We start from the raw sequence: 26,230 nt of genomic DNA, 5'->3' as shown, positions 1-26,230 counted from the left end.
CCTCGGGCAGTGCCCGAGTTTCCAAATGGTCAGTCCGCCCCTGGTCTAGAACATATTCTGTCATGACAAGCCCAATTTGTGCCTTACCAAAAAAACAAAACTTAATAATAAACACTTTAGTTTCAAATAAAGAGTTGTCACTAACACAGTGATAAGCGCCATACAAATGTCTATAATTTATTACATTAATGATAGTCGAAGACTGAAAAAAGACATGTAAACATTTAAAAAAAAAAACTAGAAACCTCTATATCCTAAATATATCGCACAATATGATAATAAATGTATACATATCTATAGCCCTTGTTAGGTGAATCTTATTCCCCCCTTCTTATAGACCTAGTCATGTATAATGGACATGAACTATTTAATCTAAATAAAGTACATACAGATAATAATCTGTAATCATATCATACATTCTATGTTTAATTTCTAACCGCTTGCCGACCCGACGCAGAGTTTTTACTGTGGCAGGGCGGCACCTGTACGCACAGCACCGTCTTTTAACGCCGCTGTGCAAAACAGGTAGGGGGCACGCGCGAGGCGAGTGCCCACCCTACCCGTCCTGCCGATCGTGGTAGCGGGTGTCTATCACCAGTTCCCGGCGGGTGATTTCCGCCGGGTGCCGGCGATTACAAGTAATCACTGACAGATAGCATGGCTGCAGTGTTTACATTGCAGCTCTACTATCTGTCAGTTCAGAGCACACTGAACCTGAGAGAAGACTTTATCTCTTGGGATCAGCGTGTTCCTGTGAAGTACACACCTCTACCCACTAGTAAAACACTCCCCCTCACACAGTTAACCCTTTCATTACCTAATAAAAGTTAACCCCTTAATCCCCAGTGCCATTAGTACAGTGTCAGTGTTTTTTTTTTTTTTTGCACTGATCACTGTATTGGTGTCACTGGGGATGTCAGTGACCCCAAGTCAGTTCCCCCCCCAGTGTCAAAATGTCCGCCGCAGTCCCACCATAAGTCGCTGATCACTGTCATAAATCGATGATCACTGCCATAAGTCGCTGATTGTCCCCATTATTATTATAATAAAAAAAAAAATCTCAGTATCTTTCCCGCCATTTGTAGACGCTATAACTTTTACGAAAACCAATTAATTTACACGTATTGGGATTTTTTTTAAGCAAAGACATGTCACAGAATACATTTTTGCAGAAATTTATGACTAAATTTGATTTTTACATTTTTTTTACTGGACATGTTTTACAGCAAATGTCCAAAATATTGTTTTTTTTTCTCAAAATTGTCAGCCTTTTTTTTTTATAGCGCAAAATATAAAAACCGCACAGGCAATCAAATACCACCGAAAGAAAGCTCAATTTGTGGGAAAAAAAGGATGTAAATTTCATTTATGTATCATATTGCATGACCGTGCAATTGTCCGTTAAACTAGCGCAGCGCTGTATAGCAAAAAAATGGCATAAATTGCAGTATCTATACCATAGTTTGTAGACGCTAGAACTTTCACACAAAGCAATCAATATACACTTATTGGGATTTTTTTTTTACCAAAAACATGTAGCAGAATACATTTTGGCCTAAATTTATAACTAACTTTGAGTTTACTATATATTTTTTATAGCTGAAAGTAAAAAATATTGTTTTTCTTCAAACTTTTTGTATTTTTTTGTTCATAGCGTGAAAAATAAAAAGCGCACAGGTGATCAAATACCACCGAAAGAAAGCTCTATTTGTGTGAAAAAAAGGACGTAAATTTTGTTTGGGTGCAGCATTGCATGACCACACAATTATCAGTTGAATCAGTGCAGCGCCGAGTAGCAAAAAGAGGCCTGGTCAGGAAGGGGGGTAAATCCTCAGGAGGGCAAGTGGTTAATAGAACAGGGAAGGGTTAGACCTGTCAGGTATTTACTGTAGAGGGAGCACAGACATAAAAACTTTTAAACCAGCTAAATACATTTTAGGTGCATAAAAAGTATCCAAAGTAAGTAGGTTCTCTTTAGAAAGTAGCAGCAGCCTGAATAGGAAAGCCAGTCCCCTGCCAGCATGCTGCAAGGAAGGATCCTTGCTCTTTGTGTGGAGACAGTGGTCTCTGCCAATGCCTAGAACACCCCCTTCCCCCTCAAGCCAAAGATATAACATTGTAATCAGCAAAGCGCATTCTCCCTGTGGATTGGAGAGCCCTGGCTTTGACACAGCATGGGGTGTGTCAGGCTTCTACAGAGAGACCTCTACTTCCACACAGAAAACAAAGATTTTTTTCTACAGCATGCTGGCAGGGGACAGGCTTTTCAATTCAGGCTGTGGCTGCTTTTCAGGGATGCAACAGTGCCGATACCGAGTATTTTCATACTTTTCATGAGTACTCATGAAAATGCTCCTGATACTGAAAGCAGATACTTTGCGGTGTGATTTGTGTCAATACAAAATGCAAATTGAACCACAGAGAATAGAATGCGATTTGAACAGGAATGAGATTCCTGTCCATATCACATGCAGTTTCCCTACTTCTCCTGTGTGAACTTAGGTTTGTCATAGCCTGAGTTCACACAGAAGCGTTGTGGGAATCCTCCCTGCACTGATCAAATGCTGAGCAGAGAGTGGGCGAGTGGGGATGAACACCAAGAAGGCTGATGCTCTGGATTTTCAGCTGTAGGAGAGGAAAGAAATTCCTGCAGCTTTCTCTCCTCTCCTTGCAGGGACGACGGTTCAGACTATAGGGCTTTTGATTGGTCAGCACCATCACATGGACGGTGCTGACCAATCAGAAGCTGTCTAGTCATCCCTGCATGGGGATTTCAAATCCCCAGACCTGTGAAGCAGCTTTCTCTACTCTCCTTGTAGGGATGACAGTACAGCTACATGGGTTTTAATTACCCACGGCTTCCTCTCCTCTCCTACAGCTTAGAATCCAGAGTGTCTGCCTCCATCTGCCACCAAGATATACATCCCCACACGTTCTTTTCTCCCACTCTTTGCCGCAGGAAATCTCCCTGCACCGCTCCTGTGTGAACTCAGGCTAATACAAGCCTGGGTTCACACAGGAGCAGTGGGAAAACCGCATGCGATTTGGACAGGAATCACATGCTATTCTTTCTGGTGCAACTTCTACATCCAAACATTTTGTATGGATGCAAATCGCACCGCAAAGAATCGGTACTCGTCGATCAAAAAAGAATATCCCTACTGCTTTTAAAAGAAAAAACATACTGTAAGATTTTGCACACCTTTTGTTTTGTGAAGCCTGCAATGTATTTAGCTGATCTATACTGAAAGTTTAGTTTGGATTTAAATGTACCCAATGGGGACTTCAATACAATCCTGACAAAGGATCTAATAATTTCCCACGTTCTCTGTCCTAAGCAAGAAAAAGAATTGTCAGGTACTGGCCCTCAATATAGCAATGCAAGAGGTATGAGGATGTGCAAACTGTAGAAGCCAATGGCCAAAGTTCAACTTTCATCACTTTAGAGCAGTCAGAATACGAAAACACTTGTGGCTTACAACAATTTGCACATTGCTCTCTGCTTTATTATACAAGTCCCCATTAGAATCTGAAACAAAGACAATATATTAAAAAGAAATAAAAGTATATTCTTGTAGGTCAGAACAAAATAAAATCCCCCAAATGTCAGAATTTCTGATGAGCCCAGGTTGCTCACTAAAGATCATTTCCCTGTGTAGCAATTGATGGTCTTATAATCCCCCCCTCCCAGTAAATTCAGCAATGTATAAATAACCAACCGCTGCTGCACGGCCTGACACTTTCCTCCAATCTGTTTCTCATCAACTACAGTAACCACATTGGCATTTATTGGTGATATGGCAATCCCCTTCCATTAACCGCAGGATGTAACTGGCCCACGATGGGTTATATCTGGAAAAAAAAAAAACCTATTCTTAGAATATTACCTTCTTCCCTTTCTTTTTCTTCTTTTTAATTTGTTTGCTTCCCAGGGAGAACACAGGCTCCAAGCAGTCAACCAGATCGAGGTCCCACACGTCAATGACAGGGGTCATGTTACCGACGGCAACGTAGTTTCCTGGTAAAATTCAAGTCAGCAGAACACAAATAATGAGGAGGTTTTAAGTGGAACTGTGTTGGGAGAGAACTGTCATCTACACAGAACAAAGCTGTACTGTTCCTAAACTGACGAGAATTTAAAGAAGAACCATGTTAAAGTGAACCTTTAGACTCATTTTGCCATACAAGTACTCCCCAGGTCGATAGAGTAGGCTCTCCAAGTGCCTACTCACCTGTGTCTGAGTATGCCCAAAGCTCATGTACTGTATTATGCAAATACTGAGCACAGCTTCTGTCGTTGAAACTTGATTTCCTTCTTCCTATTGCATAGTGTAAATGAGAATCACATTTGTTAGCCAACAGAAGACATGAGATGGTCCTTGTATTGTGCCAACATAGACCACAGCTTCCAACAACTGGATTTTGGGAATACCTAGGTACTCAACATATAAAGAGCAAGATCGTAGGCACAAATACCTAAAAGAGAATTGGGACGCCCCTCCAAATCATTGGATTCAGGTGTTCCAATCACCTCCATGGCCACAGGTGCAAAAAATCAAGCAGAAATATATATCAGTCCCCTGCACTCGAGTGATGTACAAAGATGCAACTGTGACACATCCGTGTTTCAAATATCAGCACTGGCCTTGCTGCCCTCTAAGGGTTGGGGGAAACCCGGAGGAACCAATTGCAAAAACAAAGGGCTCAGAGAAAGAGGAGACCACTCCTCGAAATACGTTAGCTTTAAGAGGGTCCTCATGAATCTGGGAGCTGACCCTGTGTACTGGTCACATTGTATTTGACACGCTTTTGTTTCTACAATGTTTGTGGGTATATTTTGTTTTGGATCAATAAAGCTATCACCTTAGATAATGCATAAGGCCGGTACGCCCCCTGCTTTCCTTTGTAAAAAATCAAGAACCTAGGCATGTAGACTGCTTTTACAATCATCTTTTAAAGAATGGCTCGCTCTCAAGAGCTCAGTGAATTCAAGCGTGGTACCGTGATAGGTTGCCAGCTGTGCAATAAGTCAATACGTGAAATTTCCTTGCTACTAAATATTGCATGGTCAACTGTTAGCGGTGTTATAACAAAGTGACAGCAACTGGGAACAACAGCAACTCATGTAAAAAGACAGAGCAGGGGCAACAAGCTAAAGCGCACAGTGCGCAGACGTCGCCAACTGTCTGCAGAGTCAATAGCTAAAGACCTCCAAACTTTGTGTGGCCTTCAGATTAGCACAACAGTGCATAGAAAGGTTCATGGAATGGGTTTCCATGGTCAAGCTGCAACCCAATGCAGTAGTGTAAAGCACGCCGCCACTGGACTCTAGAGTAGTGGAGATGTGTTCTCTGGAGTGACAAATCATGCTTCTCTGTCTCGCAATCCGATGTATGTGTCTGGATTTGGCGGTTGCCAGGAGAACCTTACTCGATTGACTGCATTGTGCCGAGTGTAATGTTTGGTGGAGGGGGATTATGGTGTGGGGTTTGTTGTTTTTTCAGGGGTTGGGCTTGGCCCTTTAGTTCCAGTGATGGGAACTCTTAAGGCGTCAGCATACCAAGACATTTTGGCCAATTTCATGCTCCAAACTTTGTGGGAACAGTTTGGGGATGACCCCTTCCTGTTCCAACATGACTGCGCACCAGTGCACAAAGTAAGGTCCACAAAGACATGGAAGAGCGAGTTTGGGGTGGAAGAACTTGACTGGCCTGCACAGAGTCCTGACCTCAACCCAATAGAACACCTTTGGGATGAATTAGAGTGGAGACTGTGAGCCAGGCCTATTCGTCCGACATCAGTGTCTGACCTCACAAATGTGCTTCTGGAAGAATGGTCAAACATTCCCATAGACACACTCCTAAACCTTGTGGACAGCCTTCCCAGAGGAGTTGAAGCTGTTATAGCTGCAAAGGGTGGGTCAACTCAGTACTGAACCCTACGGACTAAGACTGGGATGCCATTAAAGTTCATGTGCGTGTAAAGGCAGGCCGACCAATACATACATATATATATATATATATATATGGACACACACACACACACACACACACATATATATATACACACACACACATATATACAAATTCTATTTAAGTGTCACAAAGATGAAATATTTTGTTATTCAGTGTAACTCATGGATGGCATTGTGTCTCAGGGCTCTTTTGATCACTGAAAATAATCTCGGACACCTGTGATAATTAGATTGGCAGGTGAGCCCAATTTAAGGAAAAACTACTAAAGGAGGGTGTTCCACATTATTAAGCAGAGCACCATTTTCAAGCAATATGGGGAAGAAAAAGGATCTCTCTGCTGCCGAAAAGAGTGAAATACTTCAATGCCTTGGACGAGGTATGAAAACATTAGATATTTCATTAAAACTTAAGCGTGATCATCGCACTATTAAGAGATTTGTGGCTGATTCAGAGCACAGACAGATTTGTGCAGATAAAGGCACATTGAGGAAGATTTCTGCCAGATCCATGCATCGGATCAAGAGAGCACCTGCTAAAATACCATTACATAGCAGCAAACAGATATTTGAAGCTGCTGGTGCCTCTGGAGTCCCACGGACATCAAAGTGTAGAGTCCTCCAGAGTCTTGCAACTGTGCATAAACCTTCTATTCGGCCACCACTAACCAATGCTCACAAGCAGAAACGGCTGCATTGGGCAAAAAAATACATGAAGACTAATTTTCAAACAGTCCTGTTCACTGATGAGTGCCGTGCAAACCTGGATGGTCCAGATGGATGGAGTAGTGGATGGCTGGTGGACGGCCACCCTGTTCCAACAAGGCTGCAACGTCAGCAAGGCGGTGGTGGAGTCATGTTTTGGGCTGGAATCATGGGAACAGAGCTGGTCGGCCCCTTTAGGGTCCCCGAAGGTGTAAAGATGACCTCTGCAAAGTATGTGGAGTTTATGACTGACCACTTTCTTCCCTGGTACAGAAGGAAGAACTATGCTTTCCATAATAAAATCATCTTCATGCATGACAATGCACCATCTCATGCTGCAAAGAATACCTCTGCATCAATGGCTGCTATGGGGATAAAAGGAGAGAAAGTCATGGTGTGGCCTCCATCCTCCCCTGACCTCAATCCTATTGAGACCCTTTGGAGCATCCTCAAGCAAAAGATCTATGAGGGTGGGAGGCAGTTTACATCCAAACAGCAGCTCTGGGAGGCTATTCTGACATCTTGCAAACAAATTCAAGCAGAAACTGTCCAAAAACTCACAAGTTCAATGGATGCAAGACTTGTGAAGCTGCTATCAAATAAGGGGTCCTATGTTACATGATCTGTTAAAATGTTTAAAAAGTTAAAACGTTGTTAAAAGTTTGATTGAAATAGCTTTTGATTTCAGTAAATATGCTGCAAACACAACAAATGACAATTTTCAGTTCTTTACAACCTATAAAGTGTTTTGAAACTTACTGTGCATAATAATTTGGAACAGTGCATTGTACGTTTGTTATGTTTAACAAAAATCCTGTTATCATTAGGAGGTTTGTTCAATACAATTTGAATTGTACTCTTAATAGTTGATAACATGAGAATAATGCTGACTATTATTTACATCATTTAGGTAAATGAGAAAAATACCATTTGCATAATTTAGAACAGGGTGTATAATATACACACACACACACACAGTCAGGTTCATAAATATTGGGACATCGACACAAACACTTTTGGCTCTATACACCACCACAATGGATTTGAAATGAAACTAACAAGATGTGCTTTAACTGCAGACTGTCAGCTTTAATTTGAGGGTATTTACATCCAAATCAGGTGAACGGTGTAGGAATTACAACAGTTTGCATATGTGCCTCCCACTTGTTAAGGGACCAAAAGTAATGGGACAGAATAATAATCATAAATCAAACTTTCACTTTTTATTACTTGGTTGCAAATCCTTTGCAGTCAATTACGGCCTGAAGTCTGGAACGCATAGACATCACCAGAAGCTGGGTTTCATCCCTGGTGATGCTCTGCCAGGCCTCTACTGCAACTGTCTTCAGTTCCTGCTTGTCCTTGGGGCATTTTCCCTTCAGTTTTGTCTTCAGCAAGTGAAATGCATGCTCAATCGGATTCAGGTCAGGTGATTGACTTGGCCATAACATTCCTCTAATTTCCCTTAAAAAACTCATTGGTTGCTTCTGCAGTATGCTTTGGGTCTTTGTCCATCTGCACTGCGAAGCGGCATCCAATGAGTTCTGAAGCATTTGGCTGAATATGAGCAGATAATATTGCCCGAAACACTTCAGAATTCTTCCTGCTGCTTTTGTCAGCAGTCACATCATCAATAAATACAAGAGAACCAGTTCCATTGGCAGCCATACATGCCCACGTCATGACACTACCACCACCATGCTTCACTGATGAGGTGGTATGCTTAGGATCATGAGCAGTTCCTTTCCTTCTCCATACTCTTCTCTTCCCATCACTCTGGTACAAGTTGATCTTGGTCTCATCTGTCCATAGGATGTTGTTCCAGAACTGTGAAGGCTTTTTTAAATGTTGTTTGGCAAACTCTAATCTGGCCTTCCTGTTTTTGAGGCTCACCAATGGTTTACATCTCCCTCTATATTCACTCTGGTGAAGTCTGCTCTTGATTGTTGACTTTGACACACATACACCTACCTCCTGGAGAGTGTTCTTGATCTGGCCAACTGTTGTGAAGGGTGTTTTCTTCACCAGGGAAAGAATTCTTTGGTCATCCACCACAGTTGTTTTCCATGGTCTTGGTGTTGCTGAGCTCACTGATGCGTTCCTTCTTTTTAAGAATGTTCCAAACAGTTATTTTGGCCACGCCTAATGTTTTTGCCATCTCTCTGATGGGTTTTTTCAACCTAATGATGGCTTGCTTCACTGATAGTGACAGCTCTTTGGATCTCATCTTGAGAGTTGACAGCAACAGATTCCAAATGCAAATAGCACACTTGAAATGAACTCTGGACCTTTTATCTGCTCATTGTAATTGAGATAATGAGGGAATAACACACACCTGGCCATGGAACAGCTGAGAAGCCAATTGTCCCATTACTTTTGGTCCCTTAACAAGTGGGAGGCACATATGTTGTAATTCCTACACCGTTCACCTGATTTGGATGTAAATACTCTCAAATTTAAGCTGACAGTCTGCAGTTAAAGCACATCTTGTTTGTTTCATTTCAAATCCATTGTGGTGGTGTATAGAGCCAAAAATGTTAGAATTGTGTCGATATCCCAATATTTATGGACCTGACTGTGTATATATATATACAGTCATGGCCGAAATTGTTGGCACCCTTGATATTTTTCCTGAAAATCAAGTATTTCACACAAAAAAGGTATTGCATTAACACATGTTTTGCTATACACATGTTTATTCCCTTTGTATGTATTGGAACAAATATAAAACAGAGGCAGAAAAGCAAATATGACATAATGTCACACAAAACCCCAAAAATGGGCTGGACAAAAGTATTGGCACCCTTAACTTAATATTTGGTTGCACACCCTTTGGAAAACATAACTGAAATCAGTCGCTTCCTATAACCATCAATAAGCTTCTGACACCTCTCACCCGGAATTTTGGACCACTCTTCCTTTGCAAACAGCTCCAGGTCTCTCTTATTGGAAGGACACCTTTTCCCAACAGCAATTTTAAGATCTCTCCACAGGTGTTCAATGGGATTTAGATCTGGGCTCATTGCTGGCCACTTCAGAACTCTCCAGCGCTTCTTTGCCATCCATTTCTGAGTGCTTTTTGACGTATGTTTGGGGTCATTGTCCTGCTGGAAGACCCAGGATCTTGGACGCAAACCCAGCTTTCTGACACTGGGCCCTACAGTGCGACCCAAAATCCTTTGGTAATCCTCAGATTTCATGATGCCTTGCACACAGTCAAGGCACCCAGTGCCAGAGGCAGCAAAACAACCCCAAAACATCATTGAACCTCCACCATATTTTACCGTAGGTACTGTGTTTTGTTCTTTGTAGGCCTCATTCCGTTTTCGGTAAACAGTAGAATGATGTGCTTTACCGAAAAGCTCTATCTTGGTCTCATCTGTCCACAAGACGTTTTCCCAGAAGGCTTTTGGCTTACTCAAGTACATTTTGGCAAACTGTAGTCTTGCTTTTTTATGTCTCTGTGTCAGCAGTGGGGTCCTCCTGGGTCTCCTGCCATAGCGTTTCATTTCATTTAAATGTCGACGGATAGTTCGCGCTGACACTGATGCTCCCTGAGCCTGCAGGACAGCTTGAATGTCTTTGGAACATGTTTGGGGCTGCTTATCCACCATCCGGACTATTCTGCGTTGCAATCTTTCATCAATTTTCCTCATCCGTCCACGACCAGGGAGATTAGCTACAGTGCCATGGGTTGCAAACTTCTTGATAATGTTGCGCACTGTGGACAAAGGCAAATCTAGTTCTCTGGAGATGGACTTGTAACCTTGAGATTGTTGATATTTTGCCACAATTTTGGTTCTCAGGTCCTCAGACAGTTCTCGTCTCCTCTTTCTGTTGTCCATGCTTAGTGTGGCACAGACAGACACACAATGCAAAGGTTAAGTGAACGTCTCTCCTTTTTATCTGCTTTCAGGTGTGATTTCTATATTGCCCACACCTGTTACTTGCCCCAGGTGAGTTTACAGGAGCATCACATGCTTGTAACATTCTTATTTATCCGCAGTTGTGAAAGGGTGCCAATACTTTTGTCCAGCCCATTTTTGGAGGTTTGTGTGACATTATGTCGAATTTGCTTTCTTTCCTCCCTTTTTTTGTTTTGTCCCAATACACACAAAGGGAATAAACATGTGTATAGCAAAACATGTGTTAATGCAATACGTTTCGTGAGAAATACATGATTTCCTGGAGAAATATCAAGGGTGCCAACAATTTCGGCCATGACTGTATATATATATATATATATATATAATTTTTTTTTTTTTATTAATTCTTTTATTCAAGAAGTGCAAGTACCTGAATTCAAATTATTAATAGTGGACCAACTCAATAGTGAACCCTACGGACTTTTGGCAATATAGTGTACGTTGTACTAGTCAAACTGTAAATATACCGAATAGACTGGGAATCATGGGCTTATGTTGCACATATACAACTTCACTTATCCCAAATTATTACTCTAAAATCAGAAGACAAGCATAGGTAATCTGATTAAAACCAAATCCAATTTGTTTTTGGGTGACTTGTACAATTTTTGCTTGCAGCTTTTTTATATGCACATATTTTTATAACTGGTAAGCAGAATCACTTTACACAAAGGGTCCTATCACATGGGCGTTTCATGTTTTTCATCAGTTCAGTTAGTTTTTTTCCTTTCAAAATCGGAGCTAAATGGATCAAGGCTTCACTTTTTACCTTCTGTTTTCATCTCTGTTTATATCTGTGTTTGATCCGGTTTTTTGTCTGGTTTGTTTCTTTGTATGGAAGAAAAATAGGGGTTTCTTCCGTTCTAAAAACCCAATGTTAACGGATGCAGACATTAATGGAAGTAAACAGATGATCATTCATTTACATCCTCTAGTCCACAGAAATACATGGGTGTCAGTTTTTCACATGAAAAGGAACATAAGGAACACCCATGTGAAAGGACCCAAAATCTGTTTAGTTGTAATCCGACTCTCAGTTATTGTATCGGTCAGTTCTTTAAACACCATGTATGATAAACTTCAGAGGCTTTTCATAGAATTTTCTTTTATAATATTTTTACGAGGTACGTCAAAATGATTTTCCTCAATCCTCCCAAATTGCTCAGTTTAGGATTGGTATTGCAGAATGCAATAATACGTGTGCATAGCAAATTTGTACGACTAATGTAGAAAAGAGCTAATTAACCTACCAGAATGTCTTTGAAAATGGGGAAGAAACAAGAGTACTCGAAAGAAACCCATGAGGACATAGAGAGAACATGCAAACTCCATGCAGCAGCTTTATATATAAATTGAACAAAACACATACAAGAGTTTGATGAAACCTCAGCATTTCTAATAACTGGATTTTTTCCACATACTTAACTGTAAAATCAATTTCTTGGACTACATGACGGCACACAGAGCAGGCTATTCATGACTACATGGGTTATAGGCCACCTATAGGTGAATTACCTCCCCTATACAACCCCTCCTCCACAGGAAGTACTTCAGTTTTCGTAGCAAGCAATGAAATTCCATAAAGGGGCAGGACCTCTGTGTCCCGTGATGTACTCCAAGAAATTAATTTTACAGGTAAGTATGTAGAAAAAAATCCAGTTTTCTTTATCGTACATCACAGGACACAGAGCAAGCTATTCATGAATATGTGGGATGTTCCAAAGCAATAAAAAATTTGAGGGGAGGGCGACACTATGATAGCCACCGTCAATAATCCCTCAAAACCTACTCAGCCATCTGTAAAACACTGAAGCCAAAAGCAGAATCCTCTGTGGCTCTGACATCCACCTGGAAGAACCCTGTGAATGTGTGAACCGAAGACCATGTAGCGGCCTTGCAAACCTGAGCCACTGACGCCTGATAACGATTGCTCAAGATGCCCCCACACTCCTGGTAGAGTGTGCCTTTACCCGAAAGGGTGGTACCTTACCTTTCAAACCATAGACTTGAATGATCAACAGGTAGATCCAATGTGAAATAGTCGCCTTGGATGCTGCCTGCCCCTTTCTAGGCCCCTCTGGCAGCACAGAGCATCTGACCTCCTGACCCATGCTGTCATCTTCAAGAAGATCCTTACGGCTTGTACCACATCCAAACTATGCAGAGGTCTTTCTCTTGTTGACTGAGGCCTAGGAGAGAAAGAAGGCAGAACTACGTCCTGACTAAGATGCAAATCCAGAAATGGTTCTCGGAAAGATAGAGCTGCAAGCTCCGACAACCTTCTTGCAGAAGTGATTGCCACTAGAAACAAAACCAGAGTCAATAGGAGTAGTGGAATCTCTCTATTTGGTTAGAATGGTGGTGTTTGCAAAACCTCCAAAACCAAGTTCAGGTCCCAAGGACACAAAAGGCAGCCTGACAGGTGTAGCATCACTTCTTGTAAAAAAGTGCAGACCAAAGAGTGAGATGCAATGGGCCTCTGGAAAAAGATAGTTAATACTGAAACCTGCCCCTTATTAGTACCAACAGCTAATTTCTTCTGCAACCCTGCTTGAAGAAACAACAGAATTCTACCAATCGCATACTTTCATGGGCGCCATTTGTGAACCTCACACCAGGAAATGCAAGTCTTCCAGGTTCTGTAATAAATGTTCCTAGAAAATGACCTTACTAGCACCCAACATGATGGGGATGACAGAATCCAACACTCCCCTATCCTTCAGGATCTGTGTTTCAATAGCCATGCCGTCAAATTTAGTGACTGTAAAGCTGGGTGCAATATTGGACCTTGATACAACAGGTCAGGCCAATACGGCAGGGATCACGGCCCGTCCACTGCCATCTTCACTACTGTCTACGTACCAGGCCCTCCTGGACCATGCCGGAGCAATCAATATCACCGGAATAGACTCCTCCTGAATCCTGCGTAAGAGACGCTGCAGCAGCTGGATCTGAGGAAAATCGGTGAAAACCGCTTTCAAGGAATCACTAAGGCATCTATCCCTGCCACGTGAGGGTCCCTTACTCTGGACACAAAAAGATCGGCCTTGTTGTTGAACCTCGGTGCCAACAGATCTACATCCGGGAAACCCCATCGCTGGCAGATATCCTTGAAAACATTGTGATGCAAAGCCCATTCCCTGGATTCAACTGTCGGCAGCTGAGCTAATCCGGCTGCCAAATTTCCACACCTGGAATGAACACTGCTGACAATCACTCTGCCCAGGTCAGAATGTAGTTCACCTCCTTCTGAGCTCCTCAACTCCTGGTACTGCCCTGGTGGTTGATGTATGCCACTGCTGTGGCATTGTTGGACTGAATCCTTACAGGCCAACCATGAAGCCTAGATGTCCAATACTTCAGAGCCAGCTTCACTGCTCAAACTTCCAGGACACTGATGGGAAGAACCCTTTCCCGTGGAAGCCATGTTCCTTGAACTCTGGCCTCCTTCAGAACGGCCCCCCAACCTGAAAGGCTGGCATCGGTGGTTAACTTCCACACCACTGGCCAAATTGTGAGTCATCAACCAATTTAGGCTTTGCAGCACCTCTGGAGACAGATTCAGTAATCCAGGGCCAGAATAGTCTTGTTACAAACAGACAGAATGTACCTTTACAGCAGAAGGGAGGGTGGGGTGGAAGGAAGGGAGGGAGCGGTGGAAGGAAGGGAGGGAGCGGTGGAAAGAAGGGAGGGAGCGGTGGAAGGAAGGGTGGAAGGAAGGGAGGGAAAGGTGTAAGGAAGGAAGGAAGGGAGCACTCACATGCTCAGTCAGATGCATCAGAGCTGTCGGCTGCTCTGTGTTCAATTACCCGTCCACACTACAGTCCGTGCAGTTTCAGAGGATGTGCGGGCAGGAAATAGAACACAGAGCAGCTTTTGACTAAGTCGTAATGACGAAACGTGGCAGTAAGTGACGTCAGACGCAAAGCCAGACGTTGTGCGGTGGCCATTTTGGAAGAGGTCCGGTCCTTTGAATTTGTACCAATGCTGATGTACATACAATTGTAAGCGCTTTTTCATTTAATAAATTCTTAATACCTTAATATTTTACACGATGGCTGCCTGTTCTCTTTGATTTATATATTGTGACGGGAAAGATCAGAGTGACATTAGTTGAAGAGGACCCCAATTGTTTACAGCCTGTTCCCCGTGCAGTTGGGTAAGGTGCATGGACTGTATGGTGGTGGAGTATCCATGATTCACGAGATTTGTGGTCAGTGGTCTAGTAACAAGGGAGCACTGTGTGGCACGTTTTGAAGTTATTTATAACATTACATAATATGTAATTCAATCTCTTGGAGGAAATGATTGTCCATGAGGAAGAATTTTGGAGGAAGCATTCAAGTCTTGGGAATTTATGTTTGGACGAGCAATCTACATCTAGAGGGTAAGTGTAGGAATTACAGACACAAGACGTATATTAAACACTTGGTGGAGTTTTTGTTGGTTATGAGCACTTTAATGTGAGTGGTTTGTAGTTTATTTTTACTGTGTGGCAAAGATAATGCACTATGTGCGGTTTATATATGTTTCTTGAGAATTAAAGAGGAAGAAGAGGTCACCATTTTCAAGATTTATCAATTGAGAATATACAAGTCTTGGAGAATTAAGAAGTCATGTGGGGGTACTGATTGAGGACTTTCCATTTGATCGGACACTGAGATATTTACTATTTAACCGGGGGGACTTCTTGGTGACCAGGGGTTATGCACATTATTGTATATGCTAGAATTGCATAATTTGGGGTTTAGTTGGTTCATTTTGCACACTTTAGGAGAATGGCTAGGATATGGTGCAATGTCCTCTGAGAGGTACCTCTTAGCATAAGCAATAGGTTAATATCTCTGTGTAGCAGCTTTTAAAGGGACAAACGTCAGTCCTATCTCTACAGCCGGCTAGCGTAGGGGCCTACCTGTATAGTCCTAGTGAGGCCTGCAGGCAGCATTAAGATTATTAGATGGTTTGCTAAAGGGCTCAGTCTCTCACTCTCTAGTAGCATATAGTAAATCCCCATGGCAGCAACTCACCATACTGTCACACCCAACACATATTCTACTCTCTGCTCTGCACCCAGGTGACTCTGGCTGTTGGCACATCTAGACTCAGCAGTGCGGATCCTGCTCAGACTGCCTTTATTCTTCAATCTCCTTCTGGGAAATGCAGTTCAAAAGCTCTTGATTACAGTAGAGTCGGCCTCCTCTGGACTACAGTTCCCACAGTGCAGTGCTGCCTGACTCAGTCTATTGAGCTCTTCCTTAACAGCTCCCTCCTCTTGCAGATATAGCTATTAACCAGTTCAGCACTGCAGTGCAGTAGCTACAGAAAGCCAAGCACCTTTTAATTATTAAAATTTTTAACTATTTCTGGTATCATGACAGATGCTATGGTCACCAACAATATATAGTTAGGCTGAAGGGGTCGAATCCAAAAACAACACTTTCCTTTGTACAAGGAACAGTGTGGCTCAGCAGTGCACCTCTTTGCAAATTTTGAATCGAACACTTGAGCTGAGGAAAAAAATCTGATCATACTTTTATACGCAACAAAATTCTCTCATATTCAGACAAGAGTCAGCTTCCTCATATCCATTTCTAGAGTATTTCTTTAATACAAATAAAAAGCATTCATTAATCCCACAGAGCAATTTCTATGACACAAGAGCTCTTTGTGAGAACCGCAAACTGGTGCTCCCGTCATCTATCATACCTGCCTGCTTATGAACAAATCTTGCTGATGACACCGCTATAATAGACTGCAACAGACATCCAGTTTACTTAAAAGGCACCTGTAGTTTATTCATTAAGGGGAGAAAAAAAAGATTTAAAAAGGAAGACAAGTGTCTGTTTTATCTTGCTTCAACCCCTTGGCACGAAGAGTATGCATAAATGCGGCCCCACCATGATGGGCTTTATTTCCGTTGGGCCTTTAATGCCCTAATGCAAACTAGAAGAATGCCTGTCTCTTGAAGAGTTCTACTACAATATAATCCTCTGAATATACCTGTCTGTGGTGATAATGTGTGTACAGATGTCTATTTTTCATAACTAACTGCTAACCTTGTGGAAGTTTCCGACTCTTCGGTAAAAGTTGGTGGTGATAGCTTAAAGCGGTAATTGCTTAGCTAACTAAACCCAGTAACAATCGCTCTTAGTCTGCTGAACACCTAGATTGTGGTTCCACAAGCTGGAAAATCTGTGTGCAGTGTAGGGTTGAGAGTGCCATTGTTCTGTAAGTGAAAGGCGGGGTAAGATTGACCAGTCTTTTTTCACAAGCTAGTGAAGACAGCGATGGTCGGACACCCACGTCCGTCACAAAATCAAGGGAAGCAATTTTTTTCAGCACACATCTCATTTCATATCCAGTAATTCTAAGACTAAAAATTCACCAATGGTTACTTTCGTGCCTCATTCTATTCCCAAAGGATGTTTGTACAATAGGCTGGACAGCATAGTCACAAAATTACACACCTCAGCTTTTGCAAGTCCATTTAAGTACACACAGGACCAACATTAGAAATTATGGGGCCTCATACTGCCTACCAGAGCCCCCTCTACTGGAGGAGTTGTCATGGCAGAGTGCTTCACCAATAAGTAAGCCAGCAGAAATTCGTGCTGTCAGGAATCGCATTCTGCATCAAGCAAGTATTAAGCACAGGAGCCACCATTAGTAATCACAGGGGCTCATACAATCTACCTAATGGGGCACCATGTAGCCTGACAGAGCATTGCTCACAGGAAGTCCCTGCAGGGCTAGGCTGGTCTAACAGGGTCTAGGCCCAGGGTGGGAGTGCTGCCTATACCCTGCTATTGGTGGCTCTGTATACACAGTTGTGAAGGTTATTAGTAGCATATCCATATAATATATTTCTTTTTTGGTACAGTGCAAATCCAAATGAAAAAAGTGTAATCTGTATACTATAGGATAAAGGTATACAGTCTAAGAACTATTTGCACTTACTACAGATACAAATGAAATCTTTTTAAACCTAAGCTAAAAGAAATTTTAGAGCTATCATTGTTGATCACTAGAAATGTGGCTTGTTAGCGGTCATGTAGACTTCAGAACATCCTCAGCCAATAACCCTGAACAAACAGGGTTAGCAAAGGTTTCTTTCGTTTTTTTTTTTTATTACATCTTTTTTAATTTTTTTTTCCAATGCTTAAAACAACATTCATTCATAGTTATCAAATACGAAATACAAACCATTCCCCTGCATCCCCCCCCCCCCCCCCCCAGAGTTCCTTCCCACCAACCACTTTTCCCCAGTCCATATAGTTCTGTCCAACTCTGTCAATTCCTGTTTATATCTATAAATCTTTTCTTTACTCCTCCTATCCATTTCTTACTTGTTCAGTTCAATTCTCCTACGTCAGTCCACAAAGGTTTCTTTTAAAGTAGACCCATAAATGATGTCACTCCCCTATGCCACAGACTCCCATGATCCTCTGTTTTGCTACAGTAATATGGACACGCTAGGTCTGTGAGATTTTCATTAAATGTTAGATAAACACCTACCACGGTTGCTATTATGCGATGGAGTTATAAAGTAGCAGCATGATAACCCCAAGTGAGCCAGTCCTAAGGACATTATAACTGTATTGTGAGTCTGGATCAATAAAATAAACCCCAGATCAGCCGACACTGAGATTGGGCCAACTGTAATTTAACGTAATCATGGCAGCTGGGAGGGGAAAATAAACTTTTACAGCAAATAACAAGCCCTGACTCTATCCATTACCTTTCTCCTGCAGGGGCTTATTATCCTGCCACCAAGCAGTTAACAAGTCCAATAAGCACTGCAGAGTATTAAAATGTTTGCTGACTGCTAGCAACAGTGTAAAAACATCATTATTAAAGTATAGAAAAAAAAAGGGGGGGGGGGGGCGACTTAGATTACATGTTTTCCGTCAATGTAAGTAAAACCTACATGGTCTCTTTAAAGTCTAACTGTGATATATGTATACTGTAGAACAGCGGCAACGAGCCGACCAGAGCAAGAGGAAGGGGGATGCAGGTGTCAGATGTGCTCAGAAGTTTAACCCCTTTAGCAGATTTTGCACTCCAAAATCATTTTTTATAAACAATATTTTATTTTTACTTTATACGAAATCCATCTGAATTTTAATTTTTGTACTATAATTTACTATAATTTAATTATGCTACTATAGAAAAAAATAACATTTGAAAACTGGTGCCCTAAGTAACTTTTACAAAGAGAGTACAGAAGTAGAAATTGACTCTCTAAATTTTCAGCACTCTAACAAAGTATATGTATAGACTAAATTTTTTTAGCTTTTGGTGGAGTAGTGAAGGGTTAAAACCCCTGTTCAATTGTTTGCTTTCTGTGTACAACTGGGGAAATTTCCATTAACTTTCTGTCCCAGAGGAACGAAAATAAAAGGGGAAGTCACCCAAAGTGAGGACAGTTGTTCCCAGAACAACGTCCCCATTGGGAGATTTCCCCTAGTCGCTTGTCCTTGGGACATTTCTACAAAAAGTTAATTCTCACTTCACTTTCTTTCTAATTGATAATGTTCACCAGTATGAATAGAGGGGTGAATTTCCTTAATAGACAGTAGTAAAAGCCCAAATGTTTAAACCCTGATCAAATAGCTAAAACACACACATTTTATTTATATATAATGTCTATGTATTATTTTTTCTAATTATATAACCTCTGTGTTAGAACAGGGGACATACAGTAGTTCGATAATAGGTAAGAGTATTTTGCATTACTGCACTGTATAAAAAACTTTTACATATAGATATGTGTATACACACACATATATATACACACACACACACACACACACACACACACACACACACACATATATATACACACACATACATACACATACACACTTTTAGGTTAATTGGATCCTGTCTAAATTGGCCCTAGTATTTGTATGTATGTATGAATGTAAGTTAGGGACCTTAGATTGTACACCCCTTGAGGGTTAGGGACTGATGTGAATGTACAATATATATATATATATATATATATATATATATATATATATATATATATATATATATATATATATATATATGTAAAAAGCTGCGTAAAATTGATGGCGTTATATAAGTACCAGTAATAAAAATAAATAAAAATATTGGATTACTCTGGTTTGTTTACCAAAAGAAGTTGTGGCCTCCAAAGGGGGCCAGCTTAAAGGAGTTGCTATTAGTGGCTCACAGGACTGGGTTGGTTTGTATGACTATAACCACCCCACGCTTATTGGTGGGATGTCATAAGGTGGATGCCTCCGTGTTCCTAATGCATATGACAGTTGTCTGGACCACAGCTGCATGATTCGATGGGGACCTCAAATGATTCTATGTGAGCATGTACACAGAATGGATATGGAAATTTCTATCAAATGTGCTATATACAATGATATATATGTCTGTCTAAGTTACTGTTTGGATGACGACATGATCTTATGATCAAATGACATATATGTGAAGAGTTTTCCTCGATGGTGGCATTCAGCGACTTAGCACTGGGGACCCGCCATACCACCTTGATTTACACAGTTGTCTATTTCTTATTCAGGAGGAGCACACCGCAGTGCCTTTTTTTTTTCTTTTTTGGAGAGCTTATAGTATACAAGAATATAAAGACCCACAAAATATATATCAAGCTGGACACCTGTATTTGCAATCCAATGACAAGTGATTTGCTCTATTATGGCTATACAAGTATTTTTCTTGATTTTATTATTACTGTTATAGAATACTTGTTATATGATTCTAGAATATGTTATTTATGAGACATGTGCAGTATGTTTACACTGATTGGCAACATGATGCCTATTATGTCTAACATTGCTGCTAGTTTGCCATTTTCCATAGGTTTATTTATAACCTTTTGGATTTTTTTTTTTTTGTACCGGGAGAGCTTTCTTGGTGCATTGGATTTTAATTGGTTTTGTTTACCATGGTGTTTCTACGCAATGTTTTGCACAATAAATGATATTAGGATGAGGTAATGGCATTTGAGACAAGACATTATTTTGATGGTTTATCAATAGATATATATTTATGTCTGTTGTAGTCTAATTGGTGGTGTTTAAATGTTTGGGTTTCATTCTGTATAAGGCCACCACAGACTCTGGAAAGGTAAGAGGTTTGTAGGCCCGTTCAGTTGTCATATGCTTCTTTATTTTCACTTGGCGTTTCTGCCATTAACACACTTTGTCCTAAAGGTGACCACACTCACTCACCCCATTATAGCTAAGGAGGAGCAATGTAGTCATCTTTGGACAGGAATTGAGAACTCTGTCCTCTTTCCAATAACAAACAGTGGACTTGTTCTGTAATACACGGAGACAGTCGGGGAAAATGCTGACTGATAAGAGTGTAGCACAGGCAGCTAACAGAGAAAATTATCAACTGACAAGATTTCTTTTCTGACAAGATCAACAGGTTTTTTTTTTTGCACTTTTCGAAAAGGTATAACAAAACCCTTATAAATTGTATATTTAACAGTTCAAAAAGGATTAAATAAGAAACATCATTGTCAGGGTTTACATATACTTAAGGTCCCCTTGTGAAGCATACAGAATAGCACACCACCTTCATAGCATCCTTTAATTTTTAAGTTACCTGTAGATTCTTCAGGGCTTGGGTCAAAGTTCAGCCACTCAGTGCACAGAGGGTAAGCCGGTAGCAGAATGTCATGGTGAACATAAAAAGAGTCCTCTTCATGGTTATACACTGGGGAAAAATAAAACAAAAAAACTCAAAAAGTAAAAAACAGTGACTTCACATATTTTTGCAAGAAATGGACAGTTGGGCCCTGGTTGTGTGAAAAGATTCTTACCAAAAGATCCTGCCAATAACAGCACTTCCTGTTTCAGGCTGACCGTGCTAAGCTTTGCAATTAGCAGCCGCATTGTCAGAATGCTGTGTGAGCTTTAGTTGGCCGTTAGCCTGCCTATCGGGACTTGGGCTCATTTATATTATAAGCAGTGACAGGTATTTTTCTGAATGTGATCCATGCCAGCCACCGAAAGGGCACATAGAAAAAAAACTGTATTCAGTGCACCCGCTTGACACTACAACATTCAAAAGGAAGTTAGGTCCCGATTCACACTGATGCCGTTTGGGGAACTTCATGTGATTCAGACCGGAATCGCACTGCATTCCCGTTCAAATCACATGCGATTATTTGCAGTGCGATTTGAGCCCATTTATTTTGCATGGCTCAAATCTAACCACACCCGCATGAAAAAGATGCAAGCACCTTTTTTTGCTGCACTGGAATCGGATTCACACACATGCGATTCAGCCAATTACACTGTGTTTTGAGAACCATTTTTGGAGTGTCGTTAACATTGACACCCGCAGCGGTTCGCATGATGTGGCGTGGGAAACGAACAGGAATCAGTGTGAATCCCACACAGCATCAATGTGAACCAGGGCTTAAAGAGAATCTTCAGTCCCTTCCAAAACATTTTTAAGTCAGCAGCTACAACTACTGTAGCTGCTGACTTTTAATAAAAGGACACTTACCTGTTCAGGGATCCAGCGCTGTCCTCACCCAGGCAAGTTCTTCGCTGGTCTTCGCAACGGCATGTTTACTAAAGGAAGCCAGCTTTGTGAACTGTCCCTCAGCCTTCTGGGACCTGTCATGTGTACCAGAAGGCTGCAGACATTAGGAGCATACAGGATATCTGGCAGGATCAACTGGTATTTGTCTGTACTTACAGGATAAAAACAAAGTACGCATGTATTTTTTTTCCCTAACAAATATTTTATCATTGTCATCACTGCCTGCAAGACAGTGATTTTGGCATCCTGCAAATTATGTGACTGTCCATAAGAAGATGCATTTTCAGCAACCAATGTAGTTTTGACAGTCAGTGAAGTGTACTTACCATGGATTTCGAGACTACAGTGGTCTTTTTCTGCCCGACCACAGACCACAAGGTTGTCAGTGGTTTTAACAGTGAAATCTTCTGTTTCATATTGCTCCTACCAAATAATGAGAAGCAACTGTTAACGAGAATTGTAATGCTTACAAATCACAGCATTACATAAGCATTCCGGTATAAAAAAAGGAAATGATAAAAAAACAACACACTTTACACATAAGGAAAGGAAAGATTTAGGTTTAACAAGCAAAACTGAAATCTCTCATTAAAGTATACTTAAACCTTTGATTAAAAATGTAATATATTGCAGCCTACCAGTTGTTAAATAGGGTGGCTGCATTTGTTTTCTGTTTGGTCTAGGGTGACAATGGTCATTCACTGTACTGTATCTATGAAAAAACAGTTTTATCACCCTAGGAATACAAACATCCCCTCCTTTTATCTCTATTACTTAGGGGGAGGTGTCCTGTAGTCAAGCTGATAACTGGCCAGGGCTGATAAAGCTTAATATAGTGCTGCAGAATGTACAGGAATTTACATGCTCAGATTTCTGGCAGGAGCTACAGGTATTTTTGCACTTATATAACAGGTAACAAAATGCTTTCAATCACATATAACAGACCAAAAGTGAGCAAACCGTTCATTGTAGGGTTTACATACACCTGAAAGTGTACTTCCACTAAATGCTTGGTATATTTTCCTATACACACAGCATGCCTTTTTAAAAAAAATCTTACCTTTTGAGTTTAATCACTTTAGCCCCCTTCCTGACCAGGCCATTTTTTTGCTATATGGCACTGCTTTACTTCAACTGACTAATGTGCGGTCATGCAATACTGTACCATAAATTAAATTTATGTATTTTTTTCCCCCACAAATAGAGCTTTCTTTTAGTGGTATTTGATCACCACTGGGTTTTTTATTTTTTGCGCTATAGAAAAAAAAAAGCCTAACAATTTGGGAAAAAACCCCCCCCAAAAAACTATTTTTTACTTTTTGCTATAAAACACATCCAGTAAAAATCAAATTTCTTTATACATTTAGGCCAATATGTATTCTGCCACTTATTTTTGGTAAATAAAATCCCAATAAGCGTATACTGATTGGTTTGCACAAAAGTTATAGTGTCTATAAACTATGGGAGAGATACTGGAATTTTTATTTATTTTTTTAAACTAGTAATGGTGGCGATCAGTGACTTATAGCAGGACTGCGATATTGCGGCAGACAATCTGACACTTTCTGGGAATCAGTGACACGAATACAGTGATCAGTGCTTAAAATATACACTGTCACTGTACTAATAACGTCCATCTAGTTCAACCATAAAAAGAAAAAAGTTATAATCCTATACCCACAGTTGATCCAGAGGAAGGCAAAAAAAAAAAAAAAAACAGCAAAGCACAATCCAATTTGCAGCCGCAGAGGAAAAAAATCCTGCCTGATCCCCCAAGAGGCAATCAGACATTCACTGGATCAACTGTACCTATAAATATTAGTACCCAGTTATATTCTGTGTATCAAGGAAAGAATCCAGGCCTTTTTTAAAGCAATCTACTGAGTTGGTCAAAACCAACTCTTGAGGGAGTCTATTCCACATTTTCACAGCTCTTACTGTGAAGAAACCTTTCTCTATTTGGAGATTAAATCTCTTTTCCTTCAGACGTAAAGAGTGCCCCCTTGTCCTCTGTGATGACCTCAGGGTGAATAACTCTACACCGGAGTTCACTATATGAACCACTGATGTATTTATACATGTTGATCATATCCCCCCTTAATCTCCTCAATAGAAAACATTTTTAATTCTTTTAATCTTTCCTCATAGCGGAGCTCCTCCAAGCCTCTTATCAATTTGGTTGTCCTTCTCTGTACTTTCTCCAGTTCTCCAATGTTCTTTTTGTGAATTGGTGCCCAAAACTGAACTGCATATTCCAGATGAGGTCTTACTAATGATTTGTACCGGGTAATATGATATCTCTCTCTCTGGAGTCTATACCTCTTTTAACACAAGAGAGGATTTTGCTCGCTTTAGAAACCGCAGCTTGGCATTGCATGCCATTATTAAGCTTGTGATCAACCAGAACCCCCAGATCCTTCTCCACCATTGATTCCCCCAGTTGTACCCCCCTAGTATGTATGATGCATGCATATTCTTAGCCCCCAAGTGCAAAACCTTACATTTATCAACATTAAACCTCATTTGCCACATATTTGCCCAACTGAATAGTGCATTGAGGTCGGCTTGTAAATTGTCATCTGCATAGACTGAAATGGTATTTTTAATCCCATACATTATATTGTTTATAAATATGTTGAAAAGTATGGGTCCCAACACTGAACCTTGGGGTACACACTAACAACCCTAGACCATTCCACTACACTCTGAATACAATCTTTTAGCCAGTTTTCTATCCATTTACATACAGATTTTTTCCAAGCCCGTAGACTTTACCTTACACATTAGCCGTGTCTGGGGAACTGTGTCAAACGCTTTTGCAAAAGCCAAGTATACCACGTCCACCGCCACCCCTCTGTCCAAGTATACCACATCCACCGCCACCCCTCTGTCCAAGTATACCACGTAAAGATTTTGACTTCATTTTAAATATAGGCACCACATTGGCCTTATGCCAATCCAGTGGTACTATGCCAGTCATTAAAAAGTCCCTAAAAATTAGAAACAATGGCATTGAAACAATCAGGGTTCAATTGTTTAAGGACCTGTGGGTGTATGCCATCCAGTCCAGGTGCTTTATTCACCTTTATTCTGTCTAAATATTTCTGGACCATATCAATTGTGAGCCAATGTGGATCATCTGGAGCTGTGTCAATACCATGCCCATTATGGAAAAGAGCTCCCCCATGCTCCTGTGTATACACAGAGCTGAAGAAGGTATATAATAAATTTGTCTTCTCTTTGTCCCCAGTCTCCCACTCTAGATTATTTTGTAAAGGGCCTACATGCTCAGACCGGACCTTTTCACTATTAATATATTTGAAGAATTTTTGGGGGTTGGTCCTGCTATTTTTTGCAATCTGTCGTTCGTTTTCAATTTTTGCGGCCTTGATTTCCTTTTTACATATTTTGTTATATTCTTTGTGAGGTTTAAACGATGATAGCGTTCCTTCATGTTTATATTTTAGAAAAGTTCTTTTCTTATTATTTATAGCTTTTTTAACTTTGGCCGTAAGCCACACAGGTTTTATTTTTAGTCTTTTAAACTGGTTGTCCATGGGAATATATTTTGCAGTGTGTTCACATACAGTCTTTTTGAAGAACTCCCATTTATGTGTTGTGTTCACCGATGCCAATAATACCTCCCAGTCCAAGTCTTGAAGAGCAACTCTCAGCCTTGGAAAATTAGCTCTCTTAAAGTTGAGTGTTTTTATTTTTATGTGTTTGTTGTTTACAGCTAACAATAAATGAAATCATGTTATGGTCACTACTACCCAGATGTTCTTTTATATGGGCATTAGTAATAAGCTCTGCATGGTATGAGATTACTAGGTCTAGCAAAGCATCATTTCTAGTTGGGGCCTCTATGAACTGTACCATAAAACTGTCCTGTAGTAGGTTTATACATTTTTGCCCTTTAACTCTTCCTGCAGTGCCATTACTCCAGTCAATTTCCGGGTAGTTAAAATCCACCATTATTATCACTGTCCCAGTCCTTGCAGCCCTAGGCTGGAAAACAAAATCCAGCACATCCTCGCTGACAGGACGGAGCTCTGCATTGTTTACATAT

General features: G+C 40.8%; 1 protein-coding gene across 1 annotated transcript in view; it reads right to left on the bottom strand.

The window, feature by feature from the left end:
• Positions 1-26,230, bottom strand: part of LOC149460558 (periodic tryptophan protein 1 homolog) — a 91,250-nt gene that overhangs the window by 45,311 nt on the left and 19,709 nt on the right. Inside the window, exons 5-7 of the mRNA XM_089679469.1 lie at positions 22,488-22,584; positions 21,214-21,324; positions 3,888-4,018 (exon numbers count right to left, since the gene is read on the bottom strand). Coding sequence (XP_089535595.1) covers positions 3,888-4,018; positions 21,214-21,324; positions 22,488-22,584 — 339 coding nt within the window. The remainder of the gene's footprint in view (positions 1-3,887; positions 4,019-21,213; positions 21,325-22,487; positions 22,585-26,230) is intronic.

Source organism: Staurois parvus, unplaced genomic scaffold (genome assembly GCF_062004578.1).
Source record: "Staurois parvus isolate SC_StPar_1 unplaced genomic scaffold, SC_StPar_1.0 ptg000225l, whole genome shotgun sequence".
Classification (NCBI taxonomy): Eukaryota; Metazoa; Chordata; class Amphibia; order Anura; family Ranidae; genus Staurois; species Staurois parvus.
The sequence above is the reverse complement of the archived record's forward strand: the minus strand, read 5'-3'. Positions and strand labels throughout refer to the sequence as shown.